This window comes from Tetrao urogallus (genome assembly GCF_951394365.1).
Source record: "Tetrao urogallus genome assembly, chromosome: 1".
NCBI classification, from domain to species: Eukaryota; Metazoa; Chordata; class Aves; order Galliformes; family Phasianidae; genus Tetrao; species Tetrao urogallus.
In genome coordinates, this window is record NC_136813.1 from 130,389,061 (window position 1) to 130,416,875 (window position 27,815).

Genomic DNA, 27,815 nt, shown 5'->3' on the forward strand with positions numbered 1-27,815 from the left:
ATCAGGTGAAGTTAAAATCAGCCTTTTGCATACAAAAGGAAGTAAATATTAGAAGAGTAACTCACCTTAAAAATAATATTGATATTTCCAATTGGAGCATTTGCATTGATGAAGGAGATTTTTAATGGAAAAGCATTCGATGTAAAATATGAACATGACTTCAGGGAAAAAGAAAGCAAGACGACAGCAGTAACACATACATAAAACAACAGGTTAGTACAATAATGCCAAAAAAGGTAACATCTTTCACACCGCTCAAAATCTCAGATAACAAAAACAAATAATTATTGATATTACTGGCTGTTTAATTGGATCAGGAAAATGAGAAACTCTTTTTCCACTGACAATTGTTCCACTCAGTAATCAGATTATATGAACAGATAATATTTTACATACTAATTCTTTTTCACTTTCACTCAGTTTTCTAATGCTAAACTTTGTCTGGGATTTAGTAGTCAAAAAAATATAGCTTAATCGAATGGGAATCTGCAAAGCAATGAAATGTCTTCAGTCCCATTTTTAATTCTGCAAAAAAATTACAGATGGTATAGTCTTTATGAAAGCAAAGAAGTTGTTAATCTCGCTGGTCACCTCATGCTGACTAAGGATACAGAAAATTCTGAAAAACACAATTGATTTTATGTGGAATTTGTCTTAATTAAATATGAGAGTTTTTGTTTAATGACCTCTCATGCGCCGTAGCTCCTTCCACTTGAAGATCTCAACAGGCTTCAAAAAGCATTAATTAGCCAAGCATACCAAATCCTGTGTGAGTTAGGTTGGTATTATTATCATCACTATAAAAAAGGGGGGGGGGAACCCAACAACATAACCAAAGACAATGGTAAATTAATGCCTTGGTTTCTAGAAATAATGAGCACCTCACTGCAGCTACTGCTGTGCTTACTTGGTGGAGTGTAATGGAGGCTAATTTGTACAAAACCACTTCTAGTCAGAGCTGTCTCATGCTTTTCATCTAAAAATCTCAAAGCACAAATTCAAATATTGTCTTAGCCACACCATTTCTCTGCAACATTCAATAGCTACGACTGAAGAAGAAATCTTGACCCCCTATGGAATTTTGACAATTGAAATGTCTGAATAAGTATTTGAAAGGTTACTGCCTACAATGCATTAGTGATAGAGCTGCCATCAGTGCTTGCTACTAGTAAAATTGATGGATGATAGCAAAATTAATTAAATTTGAGGGTGTTATGAGCATTTAAAAATGCTAGTTTGCATGATTATATTATCAAACAAATAAGGAAAAAAGCTGCAGATATTTATAGTATTATAAGAGCCTATAATGATATGAGAAAAGTGAAAAAAATCTCTTCAGATACTTACATTTACACATTTTGTATCTCTCCAGCCAAGCTGGTGCAGTATAAATAGCATGATTGTATGGTGAAATACTTCCCTATTAGTCATTATTTCCAAAAAGCCTGAAAGTAGTGAGAAGCAGAAGGCTTCAAATTTTTCCAACTTATATCATCCACAATTGGCCCAAACCTGCAGGGTGCTGGAAGACCTCTGTTCTCTGAGAGATCAAGACTGAATAGCAATTACTTGGAGAATCACAGGTCAAAGACAATTGAAGGGATCAGCACCTCTCAGAATAAGGTCCACTGTGGATAATGAGCCAGAGAACAAAAATAGAGCACAAATTGCTGTAATTAGATAACTATAACCAATAATATATACAGGTCTTCAGATTTATTTTTCCTTGCTGCTGGATACCTTTTCCTTTTGTGGACTTAGAACAGCCTATTTCTGGCATAATATTGATTATGAAAACATTCTAAACAACGAATAACTGAGTCTTAGTATTGTGGTCAAAGTCAAATTAAGCAACTCTAAACAGCATTAACTGTTTCCTTTATTTACAAATCACTTTTAATATGAGTTGTAGACATAGTTGACTTACTGTGAATATTTAATTTTAATATTTAATTCTCAGCCAGTGCCTTGTCTCCTGTATGCGAAAATAGAGTAGGTCTAGATATTTAGCTGCCCCCATCTGTGACAGAGGACAGTCTTGGATGGGAAAAAACTGCCATTAAGTGCTACGTGGATAGAATGGAAAACAAGAGTCATTTTTATGAAATCCAGGTGCCTTTGCCAAGCTCAACACCACAGCAGGAGAGCTGAACTAAGAGAAAACTGCTGAGAGTTTGAAATATGTGCTGCTGCTGCACAAGGTAAGACGGATAGGCAATACCTAGCCCAGTAATCCCCTTCACCTCTGCCTTCAACAAAGGCCCTGAGTTTCAAGGGGATTAGTCTGGATGACAGTTTACCAGATAACTTATCCTTAATACCAGTAGGATGATTTCCCAGCCAGTACAGCCATTCAATCTCTCCTCCTCTTCATATTAAAATACGAACAAACAAAAAATGTAATTCATTGCATGATCTAGACTTACATCTGCCTCTATGCCTTGCACAACAAGTGCAGGGTTTAGGGGAAGTCGGCAAACTTTTACTTCCTGGAAGAACTGCTGAAGTCTATTGAGTTCCATCTTTAACACCTCCTGCAACAAGCACATCATTATGGCAACATGAAAGAATATAATAGCAGTTCTTAAGTCATTGACTGTCTTGCTACATTAGAATCAAATAGTCAAATTTCTGGCACTAATAGCATCAATGTAAACATTTAACAGTTAATGAGGTCACACTGAGGTACAGTTATTAAAAAACAAAACAAAACAAAACAACCTGTGATTTTACTCTGTATTGATGTTTTTACTATTTAGGTTCTCTCCCTGTTTATGCTGTCATGTAGGTTCATTTTTGACACCCTTCATTAGTGGCCGATTAGTCTCGCACCTCCTCTGCTGCATCTCATGTCTTTTTTGCCTTTCTGGATAGCTTTACGATTTGTTGCCTCAACACTGTGATCTCCCTCACCTAACAGTTGGTGTGTTAACTGCAAGGTTTGGAAGTTCCTCAGTACCACGGTAACTACAGCCTGGAGATTAATCTCAAAGAGATGAAATATGCAAGTCATTTATAATGCATCACTACTATTTCTTTTCATTTACATGGATTTTTCTTTTTGCAAATATATTTTTTATTTTTACTTCCACCTTTGCTTTGCTGCTTTCAGTGGCAACACAGAGTATTCTGAAAAATACTATGAAAATCTTTGAATCCTTAACAAGGCAAAAAGAATTCGTGGTAACTTTCATGATAACTAGCAGTGGCAGGTATATTTTTATCTGTCTTTTTGGCTTGCTTCACTGAGATCTTGTCAAGAAATTGTTCTACACTTTAGGTAAGTAATGTAAGATGTCTTGGAAAATTAATATTTGAATTGGAAACATACCCATGCAACATAAAAACTGCACCTGCTGGAGATAACTGTAAGCTTTCTACTGCCAAGAATGCATCTCTGCAGTTACACTTGCAGTATTAATTACTGACTGCTATATATGAGATGTGAAGTACTGAACATTTTGATTGGCTTTGTTAAGAAATGAGAATGTTCAGCATGTTAGTGACAACTTTCAGCAAAGTTTTCAAGGAAAATGGCACCTCTACAGGAGACATATTTTGGAAAGAGATGTAGAATGTGTTCCTTTCAATTGTTACTCACCTCACTGTTTCTGACCACCACCAAATTTAAGAAACCATGGAATGAGGAATTTAAGCGGGTTGAAAGATACACTGATCTCAAGAGCAATAATGGTAAGAAAATAATGGGCTCCAAACGGCCCAGCAAAAATATATGTATTGAAAATTTCATTCAAATATTGGGTTTATTTACATAAAGGGTACTGAGGTAAGAAAAGACACTTTGGAAAAAGTAAAATTACCTGGATAAGCTTAGATGGAAGGGGAAATATTTTTTAACAAACCTTTCTTTTCATGTCACTGGCAGCTTTTACTTTTTCAGCAATGTCTTCCAAAATTCTGATAAGTTTCTCCTCCTTAGAAAATTCATTGTTCAAGGTTTTCCCAGCAGTGAATTGGAGAGCAGCCAGTAGTTTCCGATACCAGATTTTGAAATGAACTTCATTCTGTGCATTTTTCAACAGCCTGAAGAGGGGAAAAAATCAGTGTATTTAAAACTGATTTTTATTCTATAACACTTCCAGAAGAAGCAATGAATGTACTCCAGACTAATTTGTACTTGGTGACTATAGGCATCTTAGCAACATAGAACGAAAAAAAAAATGTTTATTTGTTGGTGATACTGAATTCCCATTTATAACTAATGAGATTCTAAATCTATCTTTTTTCTTCTATCAGTGCACTTACACAGTCAAACATATATCAGCTAGGAGGTACATTTAAAGACCATTTTAGTTCCAGAAGCCTTCACTAACCTGAGTCGAGGAGACGTTAATGAAATTGGCACTATTGCTAAAAAAAACATGAGCCCACTTTGTTTGTTTTTTACTCATTGGTATTTGTCTTAAGCAAAAATTCAACTTTCAGTTCTACTGAAGTTTGTAAAAGCTTTGGAAGTGGAGTTATTCTCTACATAAAAGTCAGATGTAAAATGAAACCCGAGCATTTTTCACAGGTATATCATGTAGCTTTCTCTAATTACAAGCTCATTTGTGTTAGTAAAGCTGTGTGGGCTTTATGTTTTTGTGGTTAATTGAATGGATAACTGTGGATCTTTTCCTTGATGAGAGCCAGAGTTTTTGTACAACTTTGATTTATTTTTGTAAGCGCAAACAGAATCATGAGCTAATTTATATTGCCACTAACATCCCACCCATTACCTGGGATTTCCTTTTCACTGAAATGGACTGCTATTTTGCTTTTTTGCCCTTAACAACTGTCCCTTCAGTTTTAAGAACATCCCAAACCTCAAATTCCTTATAAACGTCTGGATCATAATGCAATTTCTCTTATTTCATGAGGTTACTCAATATTTCATGAGGTTACTCAAACCTAACAGATAATGCTAGTTTTAACAGGACAGAAATCGGAGAAGTTGACTGTGTAAACTCAGCACACCTGAGTATGTCACATAACCTAAAGCAAGCACAAGACTTATCAAGCACTTCTATCTACAGATAAAAAATTGTAATGCCATTAGACTCTGACTCCTTCAAATCATATATAAGGTGCTACAACACTGCTACTAAAGTACATGCATTTTTTGGTAATGAAGTATTCCTTCACCTTTCATAAGGCAATCACTTTCTAGATCCTCTTTTCCTTTAAAGGTCAGAGCCGAATAAGATCACCTACTAGATTCTGAAAAGCCTTCCTGGTTACACAAAAACTCTGAACATCTAAAGGTTTATAAGTACTGAAAATCCTTGAAAACTGTGCAGTGTTTCTATCTGAAATATCTAGACATGAAAGGGAAGGTACATGAGAAGTTTATCAAACTCTCTGAAGGAGATTGAAAGAACATTTCTTCCTGTAGTTTGATAAACATAAATAATTACTTTATGGACTGGAAAGAAATACAAATAGTTTTTGCACAGACTGAAGATGGCTGCAAGCACAAGCATATATGGTGGTTGATAAACCAATTCTTTCAGATTTCACTCCAGTTAACTCCAAGTTTCAATGAGATGTAATTATTTTACTTGAATGTAGATACCTTGTGCCATTTTAGATGTCCTAGAAATTCCCATTTGGCCTCCAGCTGCTGCCTTGGAAGGACATGGGCTTACTAGAGGCAATATCTGCTACGTGCCAAACCCGAGCAGTTGTCTTCAGTCACACTGTGCTGTGTAAAATAGCCTGAGTTTAGGCTACTGAATCCCACCGTGGCCTTCCTAGCTCAGCTACAGGCAAATGAGATGATTTAAAATAAAATCACTTGCAACAGCAAGTCAGGAACATACTTGGTGATTGCTTTATTAAAGGCAAGCATTACTAGTTCTGTCTGAACTATCATATAGGCAAGAATTTTAGTTTAATGAAGCAGAGCCCAGCTTAGCCTCAGTGCAGCTAAACAGTTTGCATTTCCCTTGGAACACAGGTAGAATGAACTTGTTCCCTATCTGACCAGAAAGAAATACCTCTCAATTCACAATTGTGTCTTATTTGTGTCATTGCTTTTCGGCTGTACATACATTTGTGAGCAACTCTTTCCAAGCAGGAAGTACAGAAAGAGTAAAGTATGTAAGAAACGTCTGATGAACACCTCAGGAACTCAATGAGAATTGCAGCCACTGCCATCGAACCAGACTGACATATCAGTATCACAAAAACAAGGTCACGTATCCCACTAGTTCTATGTTTTTGTTGCTCTTTATCATGTTTTCATTTCAAAATAATAGTTTCCTTGCTTAGATGCATTAATTTTGTTACTAAGGTTACCTCACCTTCAACCACCCGTTCTGTGGCCAAGGAGAGAACTGGCTGAGGACAGCAATCCCTAATCAGTCTTCCCATTCTCCGGGTGGAAAATCCCAGCACCAGGCCTGAAGAGCCTCACAGGCTGTCCAATGCAACTGCCAGCCACTGCATTTGGGCCAGCATGGGGCACTCAGAATCCTGTTGCCATGGCCACTGAGCTGCCCCCAACGGCAGTCCCTGAGCTGACTCAGCTAGAGGCTGCTGGACTCTGAGTCTCGGAAAGAGATACTCATTATTTCTAAGGATAAGATGGAGCAGCCACCCACTAAGAAGAGGCGGCTGCTGGAAATGGGTGATGACATCAAGCCCATGGAGGTGGACCCGCCTGGAAGCAGTGCACAGCCCATGGAGGTGGATCTACCCCCAGAAGACAACCTGATGGAGGTGGATCCACCTTCATTGGGGCAGAGTGGACATCACTCTGTTGTTGCCAGGCTGATCAGAAAGAGGTCGCGCCCCAGAGCACATCACAGGGGCACCAGGATCCGTCTACCTCCCTTGAAATGGCCGCCTCGACGCTGGCAGTGATCCTCTTATCCTGTAAGTTTGGTCTTACCCAGGAGAGCCCCAAGATCATTGTGGCTATCCTGTGGGCTCACGTGGAGCCTCCATTTCCTGGTCATTCACCTTTCCGCAGCCAAGGCTCCTATGAGCCCTTCCTTCTCGTCTCCTTTCCTTGCCCCTTCCCAAGACCTCTCGTCTCTTCTTCACCAAGTCCTGAGGAAGAGGGCAGGGCAGGGACAGCCATCCTTCGAGCTGCTGTGCCAGGCCAGAGGGAGGAATCCAACAGAGGGACCTCAACACTGGGGGCCTCGAACATCGCAGGGGGGGCATGGATCCTGTAAGTTTACTGTTAGCCAGGAGAGCCTGAACTCAGCACCAGCCTACAGGCTCACATGGAGCCTTCATTTCCTGATAATTCTTCTTGTGACAGCTAAGGCTCCCATGAGCCCATCCTTCCTGTCCCTCTCCCTCATCCCAGCTCAGGGTGGGAGAAGAAGTAAAAGAAGAGGCAGAGGCAGCTGTGGAGGACTAGACGTTGGTTTGGATGGAAAGAAGTACTGAACTTCAGCAAGAAGGTCCAGTCCGGATGCTTTGTTTGGACTTTTCTTTCAAGACTGGGCAATCAGCAGTTTAAAACGACACAAAATAATGAAAAACCGCAAAACAAAATAAACACATTTTCTTTTTTAAAAGAAAAATAATAATTGTCTCTCTGCTTTAGGAACCTTAGAGTTTGCTTGTAGGTTCCTGCATCTCCTTCTTGCCTTTGACACACAAGCACGTACCCCACAGCAGGACACGCTGCCCTCATTTCCATCGCAAGGACCAACCACTACACTGCACACACCACAGCTGTCCCCTTGCCCTGCCTCAACACTCTGCTATGTGGCGGGGATATTTCACATCACGAACATAGGAAAAAGCCCATTTTGAACACAGAACTATAGAATCACAAAACTCACAGCATTTCACTTCCCCTCAACAACTAACTGGTTAATTAACAGAGATGTTTGAATTGAAAGCAAGAATTGGCATTTGTCAGGACAAACACAGAACTAAAGGAAAACATTTTGGTTTAAATTAGTGATGGCCCCTGCCTGGGTGACAGTCAGAAGTCCTCAGTGACGTCTAATGATAGGATAAGGGGCAACAGGTAGAAGTTGTAACATAGCAGGTTCCACATAAATACTAGAAAAAACTTCTCGGTGAGGGTAACAGAACACTGGAACAGGCTGCTCAGAGAGGTTGTCTCCTTCTCTGGAGACATTCAAAACCCTTCTGGATGCATTCCTGTGTGACCTAATCTAGGTGTTCCTGCTCTGGCAGGGGGATTGGACTAGATGATCTTTCAAGGTTCCTTCCAATCCCTGCTATTCTGTGATTCCGTGATTCTGTGAACTTGTTCATTTCTGCCCCACAAAGACAAGTGCAGGTGCATTTATGAAAAGACTACATCACCATGATCTATAGTTTGAACGTGCCAGATTACACCAGTGCAGAATCTTCTGTACACACTTGCACTTGCATTGAAATCAAATCCCAATTGTTTAAAACATATTCACAGAATCACAGAATCATCATAGTTGGAAAATATCTCTAAGATCACCCAGTCCTACCATCCACCTGTCTATCACCAATATTTCCCACTAAACCATGTCCCTCAGTACAACATGTAAACATTTCTTGAAAACATCCAGGGTTGGTGACTCCACCACCTATCTGGGCAGCCTGTTCTAGCACCTGACCACTCTTTCGGAGAAGTTCTTCCTAACATCCAACTTGAACCTTCCCTTGTGAAACTTGAGGCCGCTCCCTTTAGTCCTATTGCTATTAATATGGGAGAAGAAGCCAACCCCCACCTCACCACAACCTGCCTTCAGGTAGTGGTAGAGTTCTCTCAGCCACTCCTCATAAGGCTTGTGCTCCAAGTGAATATTCATTCACCTAGTCTATTTTTCATAGTAAATATTTATAGAAACCAGAAACACTACTTTTTCATGTTGGGATATCCCTCTTATTCTCCCAGACACAGAACATTAAAACAACTTTAATTTTCCTAAAATGGAAGGCTTAGGATTCAGAGAGGAAGCAAAATAACACAAGAAAAATGTTTTCCTTATTTTGAACAGTTACACTCCACAGAAGGTGGATCAGCTGAGCAGACCCATGTTTTGATTACTTTTATGGTTAACTGTTCACATAGAATAAGCTTAGATAAATCTTAATGCAAACACATGCTTAATAAATATTTTGTTTCAACCCATGAAAAGATTATGGGTCAGATTCAGATAGTTTGTACATAAGGTGTACATGAGGACAGAGGATGGATAGAGCCTGAATTCTCTGAGACATGCTTTTGTGATCCAGGCTGTGATGAAGTTGAAGCAGTCATCATGTCTCACTGTTAAAATCCATTTCCTGCCAGCTGCAGCCCAGCACACACTCCACAGTTTGAATCCACACAGCAGCTTTTGACAGTCCATGTGCTACCCTGCAGCCCCAGGAGGGTCTTCACTTCAGGGCTCTGCTCTCAAAATATGCCCAGCGAAAGCAGCAGAGGCAGCGCAACTCTCTTCTGCCTGCCCACTGGGATAAGCGTGCTTTTAAAATCCTGTAGACCTCAGTTTCGAAACAATTTGGATTAACTCGGTCTGACTTCTATGTTCATTTCATAAAAGCAAGTCCCAAGGAGGATACAAAGGCCAGCTTTTAATGTGATGACTCATTGTAGGCTTTGCTAAAATGTTTACTCAATGACTGAACAAATATGTAGTTGTAATTCTGTCTTTCCACTTTCCTGGCCCACACATCTTCAGTCTGCCATTGCAAGAGCTTGGCAGAGATTGGAAAATACAACTTCTGAGGTCACAGGATGGAGAAATACTCAAAATACTGATGAAATTTTCAAGATAGGACTGGACACCTAGCTGTGACAGAGGAAGACTACATTGGAATGATTTAAAACTCAGGGCTGACAATAAAGAAATATATGAAGATTTATTTATTTTTTTTTTTTCTGACAATTTTCACAGTATCTGCGAGATAGAACTCAACATAAAAACTTGCTTGATCTAGCTAGAAGATCTTGCTGTCAGTAACAAGAGAGATTTCCTCACTCTTCAAGATTCTGACTTGGGACAAATGCCGTTGCCCTCAACAAGTGCAGGGGAATTCAGATGCACTGTCCAGAAGTCACTTTCTAGGATATAGCATAATGGGGCTGGAAACAGAAAGGTTCTGACCTGAGAGTTAGCAGTGAAGTCAACTAGACTTCCTCTGTTCAGCAGCAATCAGACATATACTAGGGTGCTCTGAGACATGCTTCTAACATCCTTCTGCAAACAACTGTTTTTCTTCCTTTTTATATTCAATAACTCCACACCTGCAGTGCAGCTCAAGTCTCCTTTTTCTGGCTCCTGCAGCAGCAGAAGTGTGTATTTGTATTTTCCAGGGACAGAAAATCAAGAGCCAGCCCTCTCCAGCCAGAGATTTTGGCCACAGGGCAGAAGGGAAGATGGGACAGAATCCAGCTGAGTTATCTCTTGTGTCAGAGAAGGAAAAGCAGTGCTAAAATGAGCAGCTCTGGAAAAAACGGGAAATGAAAAAGAAAATACTATAACGAAGGAAAGGAATGAGATGAGATGCATCTTGTTATCAAAACAGGTGACGTGTTCACATTCTATTGGTACAGTGTGGGGAGAGGAGAAAGCTGGTACCCAAATGGCTTTGCAGCAGGCACCGTCTGCTCTCTGGGTTGGGAGCTGGCAGGCAGGTGGAAGAAGTAGGCTGCTCAGTCAACTTTCCTGCTTGAACATCTGCTCCTCATATCCTTCAGAAACTGGAACACTGTAAATCATAAGGTAATGATAGGACAGATTAGCTTGCAGACAGCCTATTAGACTACATTGTAGAAAAAGACACCTAAGATGTGGTGTGATCAGTGTAGACCCTATTACAAGTGATATCTGATATTTCTTACACAAAAGCTGGCCCTGCTAGCACACTGTGTATGCTTTGCTCAAGGTGTTTCAAATTCAGAGACACACCATGAAAATGAAGTTCTTTGTGATTTCAGGGTTGTGCTGAGGTTCTTACTGTCAGGATCAGCTTCTGGCAGAACGTGAGCATGGAAGTCAATACACTTTGTCATGGAGGTATTCTATATGCTTGTTTTCTGTTTGTCTTAGCTGGAGACAGGACTACTCACAGAAGGAGAGAGCGTGAATATAAGACTACTGCTAATTATAGTAACAGTTAATTTAAAATGTTTCTCTGCAGCTTTTCATATCAAAGATTAGCACACAAAATGCAGTTCTTTACTGCTGCACAACTTCCATGTCTAAGGTTGCCATCCAACCTGATTTTCATTAGACATCCTGCAGCATTCTTAAGGTCTCATTACTGCTTTATATTGCCATGGAGCAATGGAACATACCCAGAGCATACCAGGGATTTAATTTCCATATCGTTGAAGAAAACATCTTACTGTTTACACTTAAGAGGGTAAATAACAGGTAATTTGCCAGAGGGGTTGAGCTTGGGCTTTGCAGATTCTTAAATCCCACTGCAAATTACTCACAGAAACAAGTACAAGAGAGAAGAGAAAAATCAGCAGTTGAAAATTAGTACTTCCATGTAGCCTGTGAAGGGTCGTAAGGATGAGTAGGCAATTGCTGCTATTAATTACCTGGTTGCAAATAAGACATTTCTTAGTCTTCTCTTTTATCTCCCCAAGGTTACATTGTGCAAGTTTTTACTCTCCTACCATTGATGACACTAATAATTCCTTTGATAGAGATAGCAACATAACAAATACTACACAGACACTTCAAAGAATTCCAAGAATTGTCCTCCATCTCCTTTCCCACAGCTGCCCTACTCCTGTGCAGGGTACAGCCAAGTGTACAGAATTCATCTTTTTCATTTACGAACTGGTCCTCTCAGGCATGGCTTATTTAGAAACAGACAAATTCTAAGGCAGCAGGGTGCCAAGCTGGCAAATATGACTGCGGCTTTTCTGATGACTTTGCCAGTGCCTAGGACAGATGACTGAACTTGATGATGCGCCCAAGAATCTGTCTGTAGGACGGCAGCTTTTGCTTCAGAGAACAGAAAAGAATGCTTGCACTTATTTCAATGCAAACTCTGTTCCCAGCCTCCTTCATAGGACCTGTGAGGTAAATACTCCTTCATTAGACATCAAAATTTAATTTCATTTAACTTGTTGGAAAGCTTTAAGGTGGCTCTGTTCTCACAGTCAATGTACTCTAGAAAATAGATACAGAATAATAATTGCCTTTTCAAACTAACCTCAAATTTTAAAAGGGCTTGATTACACTTATTGTGGAAATCAGAAATCAGCAAAGCAGCAGATGTAAAAGCAAACGAACAAGAAAAAATCCCCAAACAAACAAATAAACAAGAAAAGGTATAATGCACTGAGAACAACACGGTTTCTGCAAGGCAGGATAGGGAGCAAAGTCAAGTGGGCAGAAGAGTTAACATACAACCAGGAAGAGAATAGCAGTGCTCTCTGATGATTGCGGAACCAGGCGTTTTCCATGGAATTACAGAAAGATAATGAAAAGCCATCCACTCTACTGGAAAGACCAAGACTGAACTCACATTCACTTTCCTGTCCTTTGAATAAGTACAGAGCCAGAAAAAAAGAAGAATCACAAGAGAGCTGGCAGATCACTAGTGCCTCTGCTGATCTTTCTTCTCTCATTTGTTTTTATTTTAGAAAAAGAAGAGAATGACAGTTTACATTTCTTCAGGAGATTCAATGAAGCATTATTTTATCTGAATACTTCCAACCAAGTAATCCTCCAGGATGGAGGTGTAGCCTCTGTTTGGAATCTTGCAGCACCAGTCCACTTTTGGTTCTTCAAAGCTCTCACACAAGAAACTTACAAATCACTCGCACCTGCCACTTCTCATTCAACAGAACTGCTCTTATGGACTAATTTTTCAAAGCATTACCCTGGAATGAAAAGCACTTTTGTTTAAAGTAAAATTTTATTTTAAAAAGTCATAAGATACATTTTGATTTGTTTTTCTGAATCGTTTTTTCTATTGTAACTTAGAACAGATGTCTAACATATCAGTCTCCCTTAGACAAAAAAAAATGTGGCAGACATTATAATATATGCTGCTTAGGCTTGAGAAACAACATTTCTATGGGTGCCCAGGGACTAGCTGTCTTTATTTGCTGATCTCCTGAAGATCTTATGAACTAAGCAACAGAATTTGCATCCAGACAAATCACTTGATCCAGTAAATTCGGTTGACCACATTCCCCCTACACTGGTTGAATGCCTTCCTTGTGGCACACATGTCTTGCTGACTGAACAAAACTTAGCAGAAAACAAAGACCTATTTCCTGTGAGTGGATTGCAAATACCTGCTAAAGTTGCCTAGCAGAGCAATGCCTTTACTGATACATAATATAGTTAGTTGTATTGAGAAAATAAACTCCAGATAAAAGCAGTTGTGCTTGAAGTAGAAAGAACATATGCCTTGAAAATGAGCTGTATAAAGAATTAATAAAATAGCATAATGGCACACAGGCACTACTTATCACTATCACAATGCAGATGCCACCTACTGTCTAAGCAAGAAATAATCATACGTAGAAGATGTCTTCTGCAATTGGTTGAATGGACATACTAATATCAATATAAATGATATAAGAACTGTCTAGTAGAACAAAGTTTAAGCAGTTTACGTCCTTCTGTTTCAGGGTGTTTTTTTTTTTATAAAAAAGAGAATTTTTGTTAAAATAATTTTCTTTCTAGCATTCTCCTCTGCTTTGATTGGGATCTGCAAGCAGCAGAAAACCATATTTTATCATTTCATGAACATAAAAATTACCTGCAGAAGAATACCACAACAGAGTTAGTGGCTGTTTCCAATATTTTCTGTATATAAAATGTCAATCTGAAGAAGCACCGGAAATGAGAACTCCTTCACACTGGAGTGTCCTTAACACCAAGAGTGACATACTTAAGCTCAGAAGTGCAACTACATGTATTACAACTGCTCTCAACAGAGAGAGTACTGCTATCACAGTGAATAGAAACAAAGAGAATGATTAAACTCACCCTCTGAAAACTGTGATCAGAATAAAAATAAAAATTATATTTAATATCTGCATGAAGATTAGCAATGGGGTAATATTGTTGTGCATGTAGTAAGAAATACATATTTGCTCTTACATTTGCTCTTTATGTAAAAGAGCAGTTTGAATGTATTGAACTCCACCCGGGGGAGAGCGGTGTAGCAGTGGAGAGCTTGTGGGTAAGAATCAAGGGGCGGGCTGGTATGGCTGACACTGTTGTGGGTGTGTGCTACAGGCCCCCTGATCAGGAGGAGGAGGTTGATGAGGCCTTCCACAAACAATTGGAAGCAGCGTCACGATCCAAGGCGCTGGTGCTTATGGGGGACTTCAGTTATCCATATATTTGCTGGAAAAGCAATGTGGCCAGGCATGCGTGGTCCAGACGGTTCCTGCAATGTGTTGAAGACAACTTCCTGATGCAGGTGGTTGAGGAATCGACGAGGAGAGGGGTACTGCTGGACCTTATTCTCACTAATAGAGAAGGGCTTGTCAGGGAAGTAAAGGTCGGGGGCAGCTTGGGTTGTAGTGACCACGAGATGGTGGAGTTCAAGATCCTGAGTGGAAGAAGTAAAGCAAAAAGTAGGATTGCAACCTGGACTTCAGGAGAGCCAACTTCGATCTCTTCCGGGACCTACTTGGAGCTATCTCATGGGCTAGGGTGTTGGAAGGCAAGGGGGCCTGTGAGAGCTGGTTGACATTTAAGCAGCTCTTCTTCCAAGCCCAGGATTGGTGTGTCCCTGTGAGGAAGAAATCGGGAAAGGGTGGCAGGAGACCTGTGTGGATGAGCAAGGAGCTCGTGCACAAACTCAAAGGAAAGAAGAAGGCCCATGAAATGTGGAAAAAGGGTCTGACTACTTGGGAAGAATACAGGAATGTTGTCAGGGTCTGCAGGGATGCGACGAGGAAGGCTAAAGCCCACCTGGAATTAAATCTGGCAAAGGGGATAAAGGATAATAAAAAAGGTTTTTTCAAGTACATTAACAGTAAAAGGAAGACTAGGGAGAATGTGGCTTCCCTGCTAAGTGACGGGGGTGTTCTGGTAATGGGGGATGCTGAGAAGGTGGAGATACTGAATGCCTTCTTTGCTTCTGTTTTCAGTGAAAAAGCTCCCCCTCGGGAATCTGAGACCCTGGAGGTTAGTGAGAGGATCTGGGGAATGGAAGACCTCCCTTCACTTAGGGAAGAGGTGGTCCGGGAGCGCCTAGGCATCACCAATGTTCACAAATCCATGGGACCCGATGGGATTCATCCACGGGTGCTGAGGGAGCTGGCAGAGGTGATTGCTGAACCGCTTTCTGTCATCTTTGAGAGGTCTTGGAGGACAGGGGAGGTGCCTGAAGACTGGAAGATAGCCAATGTCACTCCGGTCTTCAAAAAAGGCAAGAAGGAAGACCCAGGCAATTATAGGCCAGTCAGCCTCACCTCTGTCCCTGGAAAGGTGATGGAACAGCGTGTGCTGGATGTCATCTCCAGACAACTGGAAGAAAAGGAGGTTATCAGGAGTAGTCAGCACAGGTTCACCAGGGGGAGGTCATGCTTGACCAACCTGGTAGCCTTCTATGATGTTGTCTCTGGCTGGGTGGATGGGGGGAGAGCAGTGGATGTAGTCTACCTTGATTTCAGCAAGGCATTTGATACTGTGCCCCATGACATCCTTATAACAAAGCTGAGGAAGTGTGGGATACATGAGTGGACAGTGAGGTGGGTTGAAAACTGGCTGACTGGCAGAGTGCAGAGGGTCATTGTTGGCGGTGCAGAGTCCGGTTGGAGGCCTGTAACTAGCGGTGTTCCTCAGGGGTCGGTGCTGGGTCCGGTCTTGTTCAACATCTTCATCAATGACCTTGATGAGGGGATAGTGGCCACCCTCAGCAAGTTTGCTGATGATACGAAGTTGGGAGGATTGGCTGACATGCCTGAAGGCTGTGCTGCCATTCAGGAAGACCTGGAAAGGCTGGAGAGCTGGGCAAAAAAAAACCGGATGAGGTTTAACAAAAACAAGTGTAGAGTCTTGCATTTGGGGAGGAATAATTCCATGCACCAGTACAGGCTGGGGGATGAGCTGCTGGAGAGGAGCTCTGCGGAGAGGGACCTGGGTGTCCTGGTGGATGACAGGTTGGCCATGAGCCAGCAGTGTGCCCTTGTGGCCAAGAGGGCCAATGGCATACTGGGGTACATTAAAAAGCATGGCCAGCAGGTCGAGGGAGGTGATCCTCCCCCTCTACTCTGCCCTGGTGAGACCTCATCTGGAGTACTGCGTCCAGTTCTGCGCTCCCCAGTACAAAAAAGACAGGGATCTCCTGGAAAGAGTCCAGCGGAGGGCCACAAAGATGGTGAAGGGCCTGGAGCATCTCTCCTACAAAGAAAGGCTGAGTGAACTGGGTCTGTTCAGCCTTGAGAAAAGAAGACTGAGAGGGGACCTGATCCAGGTCGATAAATATCTAAGGTGTGGGGGGCAGAATGGCGAGGCCGGACTCTTTTCAGTGGTGAGTGGAGACAGGACAAGGGGAAACGGCCGGAAACCGCAGCATAGGAAGTTCCACACAAATGTGCGCAAGAACTTCTTTACAGTGAGGGTGACGGAGCACTGGAACAGGCTGCCCAGGGAGGTGGTGGAGTCTCCTTCTCTGGAGATGTTCAAGACCTGCCTGGATGCCTACCTGTGCGACCTGGTGTAGGGAACCTGCTTTGGCAGGGGGGTTGGACTCGATGATCTCTGGAGGTCCCTTCCAACCCCTACAATTCTGTGATTCTGTGATTTTGTGAAACACAGCTTTCAAGACAGGCAGTACATTTGAGAGGTATGGTTCCATCTTTACCAGTACTTTCTAGGTGTGTTTATGTATGTCTCTGCCTGGGCACATTTAAAAACTGCAGATTTTCTCCTCTGAACAAATGTCATGTTATAGTCAGCATGTCATACAGTACCTCAATTATACCAGAATCAGAAAGCTTAAGAGTTGTAAATGACGTATCTTTGTAATGGTTTGGAGTAAACTTGCAGCACAGAAACTGAAGCAAGCCATTCATTCCAGTCACAACAGAAACTGTATTCTTCCCAGTGGGTAACTGCACTGGAAGCTTTCAGTGAGTGGGATTAGAAGGGATAATCACCATTAAAATAAGCAGACCCAATGGCTTTAATGGGATGATATCCAAATATGCCAGCAATTAATTGCATACAGGAAGTGAGTAGGCTACTCTGCTTTCAAATCATATAAACAAAATACAAAATTAATCCATGTTCAAGAGGGCTCAGTTGAGCCAATGGGGTCATAGAGTTTCAAAGCTTTGTACTATATCTGAATTTGGGCCACAGTTATTACAACAATATACTAAGGAGAACATGACAAATGTTTTTCTTCTTCTTCCTATTGTTTGGGTAGTTCATGTCGTCCAGAATGGCCTTGAATAGCTTCTGTAACTTCCTATTAGATTCACAGCAGGAGCAAAAAAAACCCTGTGACACTATGAAACAAAATATGACACAGAAGTAATTCTGTGTGGCTCTACATGCACTGGGCAAATGAAATATACAGCAAAGTGCAGAATTAAACCTGAGCTACACTGAAGCGTTTTGGTTAAATTCTCTTATAAATGCTGCACACGCTTTTTTCCCCATTCTTCTTTTTACATACCAGTACAGATGTAGCTTCAGGGAGAAAAATAAAATTGTCTTTCTACAAGGCCAATATGGCCTTTGGCTGCTCATGTAAGGAAGAGTAACAGTTTTATTCATACTTTGTGAGCCAGATCCGTAGTTTATAATCTTAGGGCTTTCAAATTACTGTTCTTATGACTCACTCTGTGCATGGAGGAACAGGTATTTTTGGTAGGTGGGGAAAGGAGAGAGCAGAGGTGGATAGGAAAAAGAGTGACATTATTTTAGAAAATATATGTCATTCAAAAGAATTTATTCTGCAGGGCAGTCAGTCTTGAGATGGGCTGTTAATTTTTCTATTTTCTCTGCACTCGCAAGAATTTGCTTTGTTTAACAATGTCTAAATTGTTTCATGTAGAGTTTCTCTCGGATTTTTTAAAGACACAATACTCAACTGTCAGTAGCAAAGGAAAAATGGATAACATTTGATACAAAACATTAGGAGTTAACATAAGGCAACATCACTTCTCTTGAAGAAGCTGTATAGATCTATTGTGTTTTAAGTGCAGTTCATGTGGGTGCAAGAACTAGAACGCAATCCCACATTGTTTCCTGATTTGTCACTCTCTCCTGGATCTTTGCTATCATCTAGACATCTCCACTATAGCTGGTGTCCCACTTACTCTTTTGCTAGTATCTAACAAAGGACTTTTTTTCCAGATCACTGCTTACACAGCAATAAGAAGGTATAATGAGCCTTCAGCAGATGTCACTGTATGTGTTTTAGTAATGAAGGCACCTTAATACAATTATGGGATTGCAGAAATTTGTTTTAAGCATTCCTCTCATATCGTATGTAGTGCGCTTTCTGTAAGATGTCAAGTCTTCTATTTCTGGAAATTTGCCATGTGGTATCTCATTAGAGAAATCTGCCGAAGAGCACAGCTTCAGCAGTTGGATTAATGCTGCATGACAACAAAGGACGCATGGATCAGATCATCAGATCACAGCAACTTGCTACCTCTGTGCATGTGTGCGCATCACTTTGTCAAAAGAATAACTCAGAGAACCTCCATACCTCAAATAAAATGATATCATGAAGACACATGGTCCTTAACACTTCAAAAATAACAAGGAAAACTCATTTGTTTGCAGGGAACTGAAGACAGAGAATCAGACTTTTCAGTAGGCGAGTCTCTAGAGTCCCAGTAACACTTGTTAATCTTTTAATGATTATGGCTCTTCTAAGGGAGAGATCTCTTCAAACTGCAGTTCTCTTGATGCATAAGGCTATTCTGCAGTCTTCCTCAAACAAGACTATATGTACCATGTTTTTGTTTAATTAAAACCATTCCTTGTCAGCTCATTTCTGTCAGTGGCAGGACAAAAGAACAAGAATTTGCACTGTAAAGAACAGTATTTCTGTTCGTCATGCCCCTTCTTTCTATTTCAGTTTCTTCCTCTCTGCTTTTCTTTTTCATCCTCTTTCCTTGCTATCTATGCTTTTCTCCCCTCCCCTCTCTACCCCTCCTCTATATATCAAGCTTCAAGCTTCTATTGCAAGAGTAGGAAAGAAGAGCAGGCTAGACAAATGTCTTCAGATTTCTTTTTAAAATACTGATCCAGCTCTCATCTTTCTTCAATTTTGCCACTTTATTTCCACCAAATATTGGCTTTGTAAAATGAGAAGTGGGAATTTGAAATTAAGCTGATATTTCAGGGAAAACTTGCTGTAAAATATTAGCAAGAGAAAACCTTCCTTTAATTGGCCCAAGGGTATATTCCTAGTCAACAGCTGGCCTAGTTACCAAGGAAAATAGAAGAGCTGGAGGGCAAGCACAGTAGGGAAGAGAGGAATAGACCTATATGAAATTAGGTTGGCTTAGTCAGAGGCTTGCTGAAATTTTTCTTGCATTTCAGATAGCCTGTTGCCCTTTCATTGATGGGTTGTAGATGTTGAGTTTCATCTGGGTTTACAAACCCATCTTAGCTCTACTGAAACATGTTCAGCCAAGGGTCTGAACTTGAATAAATATTTGAATCATCTGAATTCCCTTCTAATGAACCCCAGCCAAGAAGGCATTACTTCTTGAGCTTTTATCAAGGAAATATTACATGACTCTCTTGAGAGCACATTCTATAGTCTTAAGGTTAAAGTTTAAGGAAGATAAAATATTTTTTTTTCTGTTTTGAGTTTCTGTTTTTACTTGCTGGGAGACTGTAGCAAAATTATTTCCTATGTTTTATTTGTTTGCTTTTGTTTTCCTTTTCAAAGGATTATCTACCTTCTCCAGAGAATGCAGTGTTTCTTTGCAAGCTGCTCTTATGTCATAGAGGTAAATTCTATGGCAAATAGCTCTGATTAATAACATTGCCACATCCTCCCTGTGTGGTATTCATATAACCAGCATCTTCCAATCATCTGGGAGAAAATAGCAACCTTGGGCTTTTTTTCACTCATGAGAAAAGCAGAATGCAGATTAGCTGCTGTGATGAAAAGCTGAGCTCTAGTTCCAAGAGTCACAATCCCATTTCTGGATGTACTGCTGCAGTAAGCAGGTGTTATTTTTCCACATGTCCTGAGCAGGTAAAGAGTGGAACATGATCCCAGGGGCTGCCCCTGCACTGGCTGAATAAATATAGATCAGAGATTCAAGAAAAAATGCTACTGGGACTTTGAAACTCATTGCATCTGCTACCATTATCTTTCTTGCATCAGATGCTGCCCTTGTGCTCAGTCCATTTAAGGGTACAGCTGGACAAGTGGCAGAAAACATAACTTTCCTTCCCTCCCTCAAAAGACTCGTACTCACTCCCATTATTTGTGGACAAATATCCCAAATCGTCCACATTTCTCCTTATAATCATTTTCTGCTAAGTGGGAAAAGTCTGTGTGACAAAAACTGATATGGATAAGCGTCATATTATCTCTACTAGCAAAGCAGTGTCAGTACTCATGGGCAAGCAAACCAGGGCCTGGCAAATTACAGTTTAAACCTCCTGCAAATTTCTATTAAAACAATCTGACAACAAAGCAGGGCAACAACTGAAGACTTTGCTTGTGTCAGCTTTAAACTAATGCTAAAATTGATATTAAAACGGGCTTTTACTCAACTGGCTTTTCATTTTCATACCATGACCAAGAAATATACTTCTGAGAGACGCACAGCACAAAGCACTGACAACTGCAAGAATATTTTTCATGATGGTTGCTTAAACTCAATTCAACAAACTGCACTATCAACAGAAACACATGCATGATATCTGTGGGTTATTCAAGTAATCTAGAAGCTAGCTAAGCAATACCTATGCTAAAAAGAAAAGTTCAATTAATAAAAATGCTTCTCCGGAGAGAAATTATCACACATCACAAAACGGTATTTTCAAGAAAGTTAAGTAGAAGAATAAACACCAAATTTTAACACCAATCACAAAGACAGCTCAGACTCAACAAAGAAAATGCTACAGGTCAAAGCAGAAATTAACCAAATAACGTAAGCAGAGTTTTATCAGCTTTTATCAGCTACTGTCAAGTCAAGTCAAGCCCTAAGCAGTGTTGAAATCTTGGTTGCTGTCTGATCTCCATTGCGCTTGGTGCCCACAGGATAATTATTACAGATAGCAATATTTTATTTGCAGGACAGAATCCTATTTCCCTTGGTGATGTAAAAACAGGACCTTACATAAGTAAAAAACTATAATGAGTTACAGCTTTTATGACTCTTAAAGACTCTTCTTTAAGTTTATTCATGTCCATGGACTTTGCTCTGAAATTTCCTCTTCAATCTCTTCTGCATTAGCCAAAATGGCAGCTGCCATGCTGAAACTATTAGCTTGATTAATGTCAGTTCAGTAAAATAAAATTTTTTACTAATTCAGACATTTATATCCATTTAATATCAGCTGACATAAAATTTTCACATTTAATACTAATTGAAAACTACTGGTTTCTTATTCCAAAGACTATTAGCTGTCACTTATAGCTTTTTGTACAGTATAGTCATCAAATTGTATATTTTCTTCTACTTGCAGAACTTTAAACGCAAATATGCAATGTGAGAAAAATAAAACATTTAGGGAATTTATCTTAAAGGTTTTCTCCTCTTATTTTCCGTTTGAAGAATTTCTGACTAAAACAAATGAATAAAAATATAAGAAGCTACTCTTCATTTAAACACTGTTGAACATGGTCCCTCTACTTATTTATTTATTTTTAACTAAATAATTTGGGGTATGTTTAGCTTGTCTTCAGATTCCTTTTCATCAGACGTTGCGAAAAGCAGTGCCGACCTCTGCTGTGATTCTAATATATAACATAAAATCCGTCAATGGCTACAAATGAATGTTATTTATAAATTAAGGAATCTAGAAGAGGTAAAAGCATACTTCATTACACTTCTGAGTGGAAGATACTACTAATATTTTCTTGGTGGAGTGTTTACAGGGGCCTGACACTGTCTTCGCTTATGGCCAGCGGAATTCCTTGGGGCTGAACACAGTATTTGACCATTCCAGTTCATCTGTCTCTACTGTCTGATTTTCATCATTGTACTATCTTCTAGCCATTTTCTGAGTGGAACTCTACAGAAAATTACCAGTGAAAGGGTCCATATAACAATCCTTAAAATGGAAGATAAAGACTGGGGAAAGGGTGCAAATGATGACCCTAAAGGATCAAAAATTAAAGGAAGGTGGAAATTGAATCAGTACATAAGCAAATACGGTTATGGGATTCATTTGTAACTTACAGAATCATGTATGACACTGAGAGGAACCCCAGGAGGGCATTTGGTCAGACCTCATGTTCAAAGCAGAGATAGCTCTGATGTTGGACTAAGTAGTTCAAAGGACTTGATCTCAGAAGTAGGCTGAGAATTTCTGAGACAGGAACGAACTGAGCTGTACTTGAACCATACAACTCCGAGTCCTCAGAACACTGGGGTGGTTTCAAAGGATATGACCAAATGATAGGCAGGACTTCAGGGATTCAGTGATCAATCTTAGGAAGACCATTATATCTTTGGTGGCCATTACAGATTTTTTTTTGGAAGTAGAAGCATGAATAAGCAGGCAAACATCTGCATTTCTAAGATATGAATATCACTGTGATCTGGTCTGCCTTCAGTTCCATTAATTACGTAAGTTGCTATGAAATTAATGCCTCCTATTTATTTTCATGCAAACAACAACAGATACAAAGAGTACAATAACAGTATTTGATAGAGCAAATTCACAGCTACAAAATGTTTTCCACCACCAACACTACTATTAGCTATTTTGTACAGATGAGCTGATTGAGATGCTCTTCATTTTCTGGTGAAACAGCTGTGCATGGCCATCTGGAACATGGCTTGTGTTTCACATCAATGCTGCCTGCCACCACTAAAACACATCACCAACCTCCTCACTGTGTTCACATCCACCGTTTGGTCTCCATAAATGTTTAGCAAGTAACCATGAATGTCAACAGATGACATTTTTTCCACATGGAGAAATTCAGTGACACACCTCTGCTTCATATGCACTTCCATGTCAGATACCCACTCTGTCTGGCTGCCCCTTTGCTGTCATCTGTCACATGGCAACAAAATGTAATAGAATATTGGCTGGAAGGTTCAGTCTCTACTGTCATATCACCAACATCTGCCTCTGATGTTGTGGGTCAACTTAATAAAATTGAAGGCATTACTTTTGGAGCAGTTATCTTATATTTCAACTGAATAGTAATCTCTTGCAAGCTCTTTTGGCTGGGGCACATGTCACAGCAAATATTTTCAAATGTATGTGAGACAGATTCCTTTTAGTATAAGAACTGAGAATCCATATCATTGTTTACATGGTCTAAATCACATCAGCCAGAACTATCCTTGGGTACGTAACAGAAGAGACTTGGATTTTGCCCAGGATAGGGCTTAGACAACATTCTCTTGCACAGATACAATGTAATAAGAATTTAAAACGAAACAAAACACAAAAAATACCTGTACATGAATGAACAGCTGCATACATACTTAGCACCGTTTGGGCTACAGTCTTCCTGGTATTTAAAAAAGGTATTGGAGGACAGTTGTATAAGAGTCAGGATCATAAGAGTGTATGAGTGTGAAATGATTAAATGTAACACTCCAGTGGCCCCGTTGAAAGGAAATTGATGTCTGCTCATTTCTAGAATGAATAACACGGACTGAGATAGAAGAGTGGTTACATGTGTAGGGTCTCCAGAGGAGCACACAGCAATATAGGTAATCAAATTAATATTGCACTACACAGGAAGGGGACAGAAACACCACAGGTTATACTTGGAAATGATACTTCTTTTTGTATGGAAATGGTTCTAGGTCTCACAGTTTTCTGAAGTCTTCATCTGAATCTAATCTTCACAGCTGGAAGAAATCAGTTCTTTTTCTTAGAGAACACAGTAGAACTGTATTACTTAATGCGCTACTTTATCTCTGCTCCCTTTTTATCACTTTCCTGCATCTTGCCTCCTAGGCAGATATTTTGTTTTGCTCTCCTTTCTGGCTCCCTCTACAACTACGAAGCTTCTTTTTATCATTTTCCTGTCTGAAGTTTCTTCTTCTCCATTTCAAATCTGATTCCATCAGGAATACTGTAGCAACTCCCTCTGATCTCAAGCTAACAAGGAATTCTTCAACTTCTTTGTCTTGGAGAAGAATTGGGATCTCGAAGTAGGAGAGACAGGAATGTGTGCACATCAGGGTAGAGGGAAAACCCAGTTAGAACCTTTCCAACTGTCAGAAGCACGTTGCTTTTCACACTACATCCTTTACTCACTTCCTAGTGAATCTTGAAGAAAGCATTCAGTTTCTAAATATGAAACACCACAGATACGGTGATAAAGATTGCTTGCATGAGAATATATACACCAGTGTATGCAAATCTGTAAATAAACAGCAAAGCGTACATTTGAGAAAGCACTGGAACAGGAGGCAGCCTTGGGGAGCTGTTATTTTAATTTCACTGGATGACAGACTGTGAACAATTGCTGGAGGAAGCTGAACATGAAAATCTGAGCATTTATGTAAGACAAAGCCAGTTGTTTTTGTTTGTTTGTTTTTAAATCTGCTTGGATATAAGCCCTGCTGCACAAACTAGAAAATTAAAGAATAAGAAGCATAAAACAGAATTTTATTGAGAGAGATGGTTGAAGGCACATTTGTTGTTTTTACCAAAAATACTTAGAATCACCTTTTATCTCTAAGGATTTGAACTCTCCAGGACATTTATCGGATGAGTAAAGAAAGGAAATATATTAGTGTGCGAGTGAAAAGATCATTCACTTGTGTACACATTATTGCTTCTTTATTCAACTGACTAGAAAGTTTTTGTTACTGTGTTATATTACCTCCCTCCCTCTTTAATGAGAAAGGCTTTACTATTCACAGTTTTACTAACAAAATGGTTTTTTTCACTTGCTTGTTCACTACAGTATATCTAGGTTCATATAAGGGAAACAAGAACAGCAGAAGTCCTCTTTTTTCTGATGAAACCAACACCCAGCATGTAATTTTGCCATGGTTTACTAAAATCCTGAGCTGAATAGAAACAACTAGAAACAAGTTCATATTCACCTTTGAAAATTTCAAGTGCAGATGATTTGTATTAGCTCTTTTAAAGAAAGTGAGATGAAAAACAAAGCTACACCAGCACTGAAGCTTTGATCAAATTTCCAAATAATTTCCTGTGTACATACTGCCAGGAATTTACACTATAGCCTGTTATAAATGTCATCCTCCACATAACAGTGGTTGTTTTTTGTTATTGTTGTTGTTTTATTTTATTTTTTAATTTTTAATTTTTTTCCAGCATATTCCATTGGATTTTCACTCAAAAAACTGCCATCAAGGAACAGCACTCACATACTGCACAACTGAGATACAAATGATATTTCACAGATAACTAAATTTAAAAAGTCTGTTTTGAAGCAAACTGCAACTATCTCTTAATGATTTAGTAATCAGCAATTCAGACAACCACCGAAAGGAGGAGATGTACCTTTTATAACAACCTTTACACTAGGGACTGTCTTAAAATATGACTTTATGACTTTCACCACACCGAGATTGAGCTGAAAAAATGCTGGTGGCTTTGGAAAAAGATTTTTTTAAAGAACATCTAAAAAAAATGATAAACTAGTAAAAGCAGATTAGTGTGACACTTACTGGGTTACCTCAGCCATAAGTCTCTACTTTCATATCTCCAATGATTAGTGTTAAGTATCCAGACATTTTCCTCAGCTTCATCCTGTACTTCTGATACCATATACATGTTTGCATCTCAGTTGAATATTTCTGTGAAAAAAATCTTGATTTTTTCTGAATATTTTTCCTTAAAAACATCTCAGTGAAAAATTCCTTACTAATTCCACATTAATCCTTCACCCATGAGTCACATAAGAACTATCTAGTAAAAACACCACTGTTTATATAACACTGAGATAACAAATCTTGGAACATATTTATACAAGAATAATGACTTTTAAAAGGTGAAAGACAATTCTTGTGGTCTGATTTTCCTTCCAAATCAACAAAGTAATGTAATGAATTTCCTGAACAGTGTTCTGTGTTATTTGGTAGACACAGCTAAAGAACAGTCCAGTTGTCTTTCTTCTGACTGAGATTTCTTCTAGTTCTTTGAAACACTTGTTAGAGTTTTACAGGATATAGATTTGGAGGGAATCTTAATTCAACTTAATTCCTTCAGAGGCCACCAATCACTTTCAAGTCTGAAATGAATATCAGTTTTAACCAAGTGGGCTCTTTGCCAAGAAAACACCAAATGAGATGATGAAGGCCATGGTCTGTAGCGAAATTCTCTTGCTTAAGAGGTTATGACAGCCTGTTCACAGTATTGTTTGAGCAAAAACACATAATGCAAATGGAACTCATCAGACTGTTCTTCTTTTCTTCTACAAGCTCATTTCTAATTTGGTTTTCTGCCAAATGACAACTTTATGGTTATAGAGTAGTATACCATTTAGCATGGGTGAGGCATTCAAAAAGCAATTAACGCTTAAGGAAGTATTTTCAAATAGCAGGAGTTTTATGAATATAATCCTTAAATACTTATCATATGCAAATACCTAAAAATACTGAATCATAATAGTTTTGCACACTTGTCAGTGCAGGGCATTTTATCAATCCTCAACTCTAACCTCTGTAGGAATATCACCTTTCATTATAGTTTTTGAAGTTTTTATTATAAACCATGTTAATAATTATATTTAGTTTTACATTCAGAAGTTCTTAGACAAATTCTCATTTGTCACAAAGTAATTTTCTGTCAAATCATGTACTGATGCCACATATTCAACAAAGCCTGATTCATAATGACTGAGGCCCAGGTTTCATTCTGAAGAAGAATAATTTCACTTAGAAATATTAAACACAGAAGCACACAGCTGACTGTGATGTCAAAACGACCAAGTCACTCATTACACTGAATGACCTGTATCCAGTTTCAGCCTTTTTCTTTTTACTCATACTTCTCCCTAATGATGTTACTGGTAATGTTCAGAAATAGGAGTGATTTACTAAACTAAGGTTTTGATTAGTCACATGATAGCTATAAATGAGGACTCCCAACATATTAATCAAAAAAACCCCAAAACTCACAGCCTGAACTGCGTTTTTGCAACTTGTATTTATTTTACAAAGTAAAAACTTTGTAAAACATATTCAGTGAAAAATGGATTGAAAAGAACTCTCCAGGGTAGTCCAGCCTAATTTTCCCAATAACTGATTCAAACAGCTATAGTTAAAACATAATAGCTTGCTGAGCCTGAGTGAGTAAAAGACACATAACATAGCAAAGTTTTTTTCACATCTTATGATGCAACTTTGAAACATCAGCAGATTAACTTTGCAATAACTGCCCTTTCTAGAAAGAAATCCTTAAACACAGGGGATCATAATGAAATAGTTTCCATCAATAACTTGCTGGGTATGACCGCAACTGTGTAGCAGAGAAGCATTCTGCTGAGGGATCATTCTCAACTGCAGGGCTGCTCTCAGCTGCTGAGTGCAACATTTCACTGGTCAAACACAACTGCTGCTGCTCAGCTGAGAATTGCAGGAGATTCGCCATGCTGTTTGCTTTCCAGCAGAGGATTTAACTCTCCACAATCATTACGGCCTGATCTGGAAATTCTGAATCACGTTTACATTGCAGCTACTGTTATTATTTTTACATTTCAGATTATTAAGTTGGCCGCTCTTCATTTATTGGCCTAGC

At 39.5% G+C, this 27,815-nt stretch overlaps 1 protein-coding gene across 1 annotated transcript in view; it reads right to left on the bottom strand.

Annotated features, from left to right (window-relative positions):
- Window positions 1-27,815, bottom strand: part of PIK3C2G (phosphatidylinositol-4-phosphate 3-kinase catalytic subunit type 2 gamma) — a gene marked incomplete at both ends in the record, with an annotated part of 204,350 nt that overhangs the window by 79,005 nt on the left and 97,530 nt on the right. Inside the window, 3 exons of the mRNA XM_079544626.1 lie at window positions 66-158; window positions 2,427-2,534; window positions 3,864-4,044. Coding sequence (XP_079400752.1) covers window positions 66-158; window positions 2,427-2,534; window positions 3,864-4,044 — 382 coding nt within the window. The remainder of the gene's footprint in view (window positions 1-65; window positions 159-2,426; window positions 2,535-3,863; window positions 4,045-27,815) is intronic.